The following is an 8,593-nucleotide window of genomic DNA, read 5'->3' as shown; positions in this document are numbered from 1 at the left end:
GCTCTGCGGTTACCACCCGTTAGCTCTGTGGTTACCACCCGTTAGCTNAAGTGGCGCCGTCCATTTTACCAAGCGGCTCTGGAGATGCTCTGATTGTTTTGCTGTTTTTGCTGCATAATCTCATCTAATCTGGATTAAATCTGATAATTTCCAGGAATGCGGCGGTTTCTCCGCCCGTCTTCTGCTCCACCTGTGGATGACGGTATTMATGGTTTTATTTAAAACATTGTGTCCTCTTAGGATTTACATGTTAGCAGTGGAGGACACGGTACCGCTAACAGCGGCGCTAACAGCGGCGCTAACGTCGAGATTAGCACTTTAGCTAACTCCGAAAGCATTTAGCGCACTTAGCTTCTGATCTAACTTCACCAAAWAAATTCTGAAATCTAATTTATTTGGTTGTTCGGTAAACTTTCAGTTTGATCAAGTTTGACGTTTGTGTTATGATAGCAAGATTTATGCTCTTATTTTGAAGTGGCTGAAGTTTAAGCAGCTCRTTTTTATATCCAAATAACTTTATTTGGAATAAAAAACGTGCAAAAATTAAACAAAACACAGGCAAGATTTTAACATAGGCCAATTTTAGAACATGTAGATTACAATGTCAAATTTACACTGCAAAAACACAAATTCTTAGGAGCTTGTTTTAAGTAAATAAATCCTCAATATGGATAAAAAAGTTTTAGTTCCTCTGGCAGATTATTTCACTCATAACATGGACAAAAAAATCAGATGGAACCTGTTGAAAAGTTACTCGTCAGTTAGTTTAGTTTTATCGTATTTTAAGTGTAACAAGATTATTTTACAGTGTTAGAAACTAGAACAGAAACGGTTGGTAGATTTTTTTGTTTTTGAAGTGTAAACTGGTGCTGATATGACTTGGGTTTAAGTTGGCACCTTAGCGTTAGCATCTGCTAAATGCTATGYTGGTATAGCACTTTAGCGTTAGCGGTACCTGCGGTTCATGATTAGCGCTTTAGCTTAGCTATTTCATCCAATGTGTYAAATATTATTAAATACAAATGTAAGCATGAGTGAAATTAAATGTRTTAAAGTTTACATGTGATATTGTATGTAATTTATAACTAATTATATAGAAATATGTTGATCTATTCCAGAGAAAACTTGCGTTTAAAGACAGTTTTATAGATCTCAGTTTTACGTTTTTGGAGCGAATATCTGCATATTTGGTGTTTATTTGCAGGTAGAAGTGAAAATGAAACGGCTSTTTCAGACGTTGGACCAGCAGGTCGTTAAGTTTCTGCTGCTCCTGTGGAGCTGAAACCACTTCAGGTTCGGCGTCAGTGGAATATCTATCTAATATCTAATATCTANTGTGGTTACCACCCGTTAGCTCTGTGGTTACCACCCGTTAGCCCTGTGGTTACCACCCGTTAGCTCTGTGGTTACCACCCGTTAGCTATGTGGTTACCACCCGTTAACTGGTAGTAATCGCAGAGCTAACGGGTGGTTAGCCGTTAGAAATATAAAAAACGAGCTCTTTAATGGTAGATAAGGTGAAATATGTGAATAAGAAGCAGCTAATTTAAAAAATCCCAGTGATTTCTTGTGAAATCAGTGTAGCTTCATGCGTTTCCCTGCTTGTTGCCTCATTCCTGGCTTTCTGTGCAGAAGCCAAGTTGGCGTCTGTTTAGTCGGCACTGAAAGCTGCTTATGGAGCCGAGATGCCAGAAACTGTCAGCCGGAGCCGACATGACTGATAAATATAACCCACCTGAGATAAAACACACTCACGGCTGAATGAACCCGGCTTCCAGCTCTGAGTAGGTATTAATTTACGAACTCAATCAGTCTGAAAGATGAGGAACTAAAGCTGAAATCTGCAGAAACGTCCTCGGCTTTTTCTTTACGAAACATTATTTTATTATTTTCTGTTCYGATGCAAACTGGCAGAACAAACCGTGTTGCTGAAAYCAGACCCAGTTTATGGGAACGTTTTTGTTAAGGAGGGAGACAAACGCTGACGGACAAGATGGAGGACAGAACCGGCCCAGAATAATGAAGCTGTGAATAACGTCTCCTCTGAAGGACGCCGGCCGGACAGGAGATGCTAATGCAGCTGTTTATGCTAACAGTCCCGCTCAGCCACTCCAGAACTGGACCGGAACCGAGACCGAGAGTCTCAGGAGGGGAGATATATTCACGTAAAACTGATCAGATATAATTCATCTGGAGATGAAGCCGGATATTTACACACACCAGGCGGACCAGGAGGCCGCTCCAAAAGCAGGAAGTGGACTACAGCGCGGGGCATTCTGGGTAAATACAACCAAAGCTAACGTGCTAGCCTAGCGCTAAGCAGCAGAAATGGCTCCCGGTCCATCTTGTTTCCGTCTGGTGAARCAGGAAGTTGCTCTCAGTGTCTTCAGAGGTTTCAGAGCAGATGATGAGAGTTCTGGTTCCAGTAGAACCGGGTCGACTGGACCATCAGGAGGGAAACATCCTTTAAATGTAACCAAGGAAAGTTTCAGCTCAGTTCGTTTCTGTTGAAGGTGAAGAATGACTCATTAACTCTTTATTTTTTTGTTATAGTTTCCATACAAAAAGTGGTTTATGACGTCACACATTCACCCATAGATAGTCCAGAATGGCGCCCCCACCTGGTGGCAGCTTGTTTTAGAAACGTATCATTTTCTGGTTGAATCGTTCCGTCTGGTTCAGGATACTGTTGATATTATTCCCCACTGTGGGAACAACGACTTGTTTTTACAACCGGGAGCAGCTGATTAGCATCTAAAAGGCTTTGAATAACRCCTGAACTTTGACCCCGAGTCCCAGAGGAGTTSAACAGGAGGCAGAGAGAGTCGGGAGGTTTGAACCGTCTCTTGGCTCCGGCATATCAGATCCCCTACTCCAGCATCTTTCTAACCCAGAAACCCAGAAGTTGAGCTGTTAGCATGTTAGCATGAGAGTCTTCAGTCAGAGGCCTCCTCAGACTGACTGCTACTGGAGCTCCTTCGGTGTCTCCACAGCATTTAGTGTTTCTGTCGGCTCTTCCTCTTCGCCGTTACGGCCGTCTCCGCGCCGAAATGAGAGTTTAGTGTCAGATTAAAGGAGATCCAGTCCTGCAGCCTGATGCGGCGCTGGGTGGGTTTAAATGGAGCCGGGGGCGGCGGGGCGGCGGCGGCGGCGGCCATTGATATTCAGGACACACAGGCGCATGTTCGCACTCGTCCTGCAGCTCATTCGGGCTCCACACATCAGTGGCAGCATCGAATGAAGATTGAATATCCAGAGAGGTGAGGAGAGAGGAGGATGGAATGAGGTGTGTGTGTGTGTGTGTGTGTGTGTGTGTGTGTTGGGGGTTCGACGCTGCCTCAGTCATCAGCTCCAGCCTGATTGGACGGAGAAGCTGTAGATAAATAAATAAGCAGAGCTGCTGCTTCCACTCTGCTGCGCTGTGTAATTATGCGTGTTTATGTAAATGCAGACTGTTGATGAGATGGTAATGGATATCCCTCACTGACTTTAATGGATTCTGGAGAGACTAAGAATTAAACCAGCCTGTCTATTAAAGGCCGGCGAGGTGAAGGAGCCTCCTCTTCCTCCTCCTCTTCCTCCTCCATGAATACATCAGCTTTTTAGTTTTTTTTATTTGTTATTCTGCGTTTGCTCCAGCCGACTTCAACAATCATATCTGGTGTGCGTGTCTGATGGTTTCAGATTTATGGTCATAGCCTCATACTTACATCAGAAGGAATTACATCGGGGGGGTTTAAGGATTTCTCGTCTCTCCAGGGACGTATTTCAGATGGGATCTTCATAAACATGCATGATTCTGAAGAATGAGTCAAAGACGGGGGAAGATTGTATGAAAAGACTTTAAGGATTTGAATCCGTTTAGGAGGTTTATGGCGGCAGATTTTCTGCCGTCGTCGTCGTTCTGTTGGTGACCCAGTTCGGTCCGAGCTGCAGGACAGATGGCCTCACGTTTCTGCGCAGGAACTGGAAGCTGCTCAGGCCCAGATCATCAACCCGCCTCCTCCGTGCTTCACAGTTGGTACGACATGCTTAACTTTAGCATCGAGATGCTAACCGGTCTGGAGATGCTACGATGTTYATCTAAATCATAGTTATTACATTTACTCACTTTTTATGTTGCAATGTTTGACATATTCATTGTTTATAAACTTGACAAAAGAGGATTTCTTCAAATTCACAATTAGCTTTGGGTGTTAGCATGCTAACAGTACTGTTTGAGTCTGGTGGCACTGAGGTTTTATTGCTAGCATTAGCAAACMAGTAAYAAAWAACTATAGATAATAGCTAACTCTACCAGTAACATGGTAGAGTTAGCATAGTGATGTAACCGTTAGCATGTTATCGATTAGCTTTGGACGTTGATGTTAACACCTGCATGATGACAGCATACTAACAATGACTAGCTGGGGACATTAGTGCTAACATGCTTGTGCTAACAGCATCCAGCTAACTTTATTTAAATATGTTAGCATTAACATTAGCATATAATGTTGTAGCTGTTGAGATTAATGTTAGCANTGCTGGGCCGTTAACAGAGAATCTATAAACAAAAAACCTGAGACCACAAAACATCCTTCATACGTTATAGATAAGCTAGCATGCTCAGCTAGTGATCTGCTGTTTACTGGATTAGCTTGAGCTAAAATTAGCCAAAGTAAACTGGAAGATGATGAATGTCTTCCAGTTTAAAGCGACAGTCTTACCACATCATTTTAATAGGTTTGAAAARTGYTTTAATCCCAATGCTAACCGTTAGCAGTGACCTCCTTCAGGTTAGCATCATGAAGCTAAAGCTAGCTTCTGATTCGGCTAAAGGGCGACCCCACCAAATCCTCCTCTACCCTTCGGCATCTTTATTTAAAATTCAAACCGCTGAACGTTACTCAACGCATGACAATTACCGCTAACATGCTAGCTAGCGCAGCTAGCATGTTAGCCTAAACGACAAGGCGAGAGCTGAGAGCAAGTTACAGAAACTAAACAGCCTCTCAGATGTAGTTTTTACATCTAAATGAATGTTTCTGTGGTTAAATCCAGCCGTCTGGCTTCGTTCGCCAAACAAGCTGCAGATAATCCAGGTATTATTTAGCATTCAGGGATAAAGTATTCCTGATTTTTCATCCCGAACCCGGAGAAACGCTCTGCCTCTTTTATGACGTCCAGGGATTTAATCCATAAGCGCAAAAAATATCTGCCAGCATTAGTCCAGACCTGACAGGAAGTGTGATAAACACGCCCTTCCTGTTCCACACCAACCCACAGGACATCAGAGGGTCCGGAGCAGACGGCCGTCAGCAGGGGGGCTCCTCTGGGAGGGAGGAAGAGGAGGAGGAGGAGGAGGAAGATCAAACTGATGAATCCAGACCGAAACACAGGGAACCTGCTCATGTCAGAGGTTCTGCTCCTCTGATGGCAGGATTACGTTAATCTGGGTTATCGGTTCTGAATGAGCGGCAGGCTGCAGTACCGTAGAGGAGCAGTAGGTGGCGCTGAATTATAACCTTAGGCTGTTTTACTTTGAAAGGGAACATTTCTGAGAACTTTCTTCCTTCTACCAGCTGACGGTGGCCAGCAACCAGTGGGGGAGGGGGAGGGGGACGGCCTCTGGCTCATCAGCTCGGGCTCAGTGTGATGTTGTTGGCTAACGATGCTAACGGTGCCTAGCGTGGGTTTTAGCTGTTAGCAAATGAAGAATCTTATAAAACGGACGCTTTGCTTCAGCGTGTGGCGCAGCCGACGGAACGGGAGGAAAGAAAAGTACGAGGTGTTTCTCCTCCTGCCACTGAATGAATGATTCCTCCAGGTTTCATTCACGGTTAGCCTGCGGCTGCAGAGGAGACGAGGCCCAGCTGCATCATCGGCTCTGATTTTAATAAACCAGGTTTAATAAACCAGGAAGTGGACTACAGGTTTATTAAACCAGGAAGTGGACTACAGGTTTAATAAACCAGGAAGTGGACTACAGGTTTATTAAACCAGGAAGTGGACTACAGGTTTAATAAACCAGGTTTAATAAACCAGGTTTAATAAACCTGGTTTATTAAACCAGGTTTATTAAACCTGGTTTAATAAACCTGGTTTATTAAACCAGGANCATGTTAGCATTAACATTAGCATATTACCAACCAGCTGTGGAGAGTGGTATTATCTTGTTAGCATATTAACATTAGCATTTTACATTGGACAGTAATATGCTACGGACGTTGGTGTTAACATGTTAGCGGTAATATTAGAATATTAATAACTAGCTATATTAGCATAGTAGCATTTTTTTGCCTTTGCCATTGGTGTTAGCCTGCTAACATTAGCAGTAGCACGGAGAAACTTCCTGTCTGACCTCAGTAGACCCAGTTGTTGGCTCCGTTCCCTAGCAACCAGAGGTCAGGGGTGTGAATCCTGAGGGGTGGATGTCTGTGGACGGCGTCCTGAGTGTCTCTGTTGTCCCGTGACGGACCGCTGACCGGTCCAGACCGGACCCACCTCTCACCCATCGACATGGTTCAGGATTAAGTGAATGGACTTCATGTCTGAAGCTGCTGATCATATGAATCTATAATCATACATTCAGAGCTAAACGGCAAGTTTTCAATCTGCTCCTCCAGATGATTGTGTGTCTGCGAGAGACGAGGCGGATTGGCAGAGGAATTAAAGGCCGTCTGCACACAGGACAGGCCGATTACAATCAATAATCTATCAACCACCGCCTGACAAGATGTATTGATCACCTTCAGTCGGGTAATAAGCTGATCAGCTCACAGACAGATGGTCCTGATCGATTTATCATTCTGTCGGCGAAGCGTCTGGAAAACCTGCAGCGTTTCAACGAGTTCCGTTTTCATGAAGTCTGATCTGTGACTCCTGCTTCCTCCGCCAGCTCAGCTGTTTCCCGTCACACTCGGGAGCTGGTTCTGATTTCAAACAGAACCGAGTCGGGCTGAGTGGCTGGACGTTAGCCGCTGCTTCCGGCTAGCGCTTAATAGCTAAACACCAGAGATTCATCATGTTTTTATCTACTCTGAATCATTAAAACCACGACATGTGAACAGTAAAACGAGGAAACCGAGTCACAGCTGCTGGGAGAATCGATGAACTGTTCATGAGCGATCCGGTTCTTCTGAACGGCTCGGATGTAAAATGTGGGTTAAGAGTTTAAAGATCTTAATTTGGATTATAATTCCACCAAATTGTTTTAAAAATCTGCTGCTTTCAAAGCTTTAGCCCGACGGCGGATCGGAGCAGATGGAGGCGAATCTTTCATGCCTGCTGCGGATCCGTGTCTTTAAATTCAGCCTGAAATTCCCAGAAACGCAACAATACTGAGCCGGCGGCGGATTATGAACCAGATCCGTTGTGCAGTAAGTGGTTTTATTTGGAACATCTGTCCCGGCCCCAGATGTGGGCCTCTGCTGGCAGCGAGGTGGAGGAGCAAAACGGGACGATATCTAGATATTAATCCTCTTTGACTCTGTCAGCAAACATGGCTGCATTTAATCTGCGCAGGGGAAAAAAGCTCGTTATTCCGACTCCAGCTATCGTCTCTGTTTCCACTCCTCGCATTCTTCCTCATGCAGGGCTGTGTGTGTGAGACACACACACACACACACTCTGCTGAAGCATATGGTTGATGTGAGACGTGTGTGTGAAGGTCATTAGTTCCTGTCTGGTCTCTGCTCTGGTTCCTGGCAACGCTTCTGCCAGATCTGACCAAATTATCCACAACACCGCTGCTGGTGCCAACNTTTTTTTAGTCATAAATGTTGTTTTTGTTTTTTTTAAGTGTCGGTTCATAAAGCAGAAGCAGCGAAATGAACCCGGCGTGAACCAGGAGGATCATCCTGACAGATATTCCCCTCCCACCCGCTGTCATCCCAAACCGGCCCGGTGGCTCCGTTATGACAGCTGCTCCCTCCTCCCAACTATACGCTGTGTGTGTGTGTGTGTGTGTGTGTGTGTGTGTATAATTGGCCTGCTGTTGACCCTCTGGTAATTGTGTGTGACAGCAGTAAAGGTCTCCGGTAACAAAGTGCCGACCGGATGCTTATTGGGGTTTTAACCGAGGAACATGATCAGGTTTTCTCTGGGGATCCGACGTCCCGGCTCAGTGTGTGTGTGTGTGTGTGTGTGTGTGTGTGTGTGAAAATATTTAATTCATGAATTTCCATCTCTTCAGTTCTCCACCTTGCTAAAATGAGAAAATTACTTTAATTTGTCTCCTGAGTGGTTAAACAGAGCCTGGAAGAAAAAACATAAAAATATCTGTTTTAACTGAATCTGAATCGGTTTAAACGTAATTTAGACTAAAAATTTTAAATATTTCAGCTGGAAACGGTTTGAAAATGATCATTTCCTCCTCCAACTCTCACCTTTTATTGTGTAGGGTGGCCAGGATAATGCCTGAGAGAAAACACCAGCAACAAAGCTGGTGACTTTGTTTCAAAACGGCGACTAGAGGGAGGGATAAACAGAAACACGGTGCAGCTAATAGCTACTGTAGGATGCAGGTTAATTAGTGCGGTTAATATTATTGGAGTTAACAGAAACAGCCAATATTCTCCTAGCCTGTAGGGGGCGGTGTGGCGCCTCCAGCGAG

General features: G+C 44.5%; 1 protein-coding gene across 1 annotated transcript in view; it reads left to right on the top strand.

The window, feature by feature from the left end:
- Window positions 1–2,093: 2,093 nt before the first annotated feature.
- Window positions 2,094–8,593, top strand: part of dcc (DCC netrin 1 receptor) — a gene marked incomplete at both ends in the record, with an annotated part of 106,776 nt that continues 100,276 nt past the window's right edge. Inside the window, one exon of the mRNA XM_017303225.1 lies at window positions 2,094–2,280. Coding sequence (XP_017158714.1) covers window positions 2,094–2,280 — 187 coding nt within the window. The remainder of the gene's footprint in view (window positions 2,281–8,593) is intronic.

The sequence above is a fragment of the Poecilia reticulata genome, unplaced genomic scaffold, assembly GCF_000633615.1.
Source record: "Poecilia reticulata strain Guanapo unplaced genomic scaffold, Guppy_female_1.0+MT scaffold_219, whole genome shotgun sequence".
In the NCBI taxonomy this organism is placed as follows: Eukaryota; Metazoa; Chordata; class Actinopteri; order Cyprinodontiformes; family Poeciliidae; genus Poecilia; species Poecilia reticulata.
Note: the sequence above shows the minus strand (reverse complement) of the source record. Positions and strands in the feature narration are given on the sequence as shown.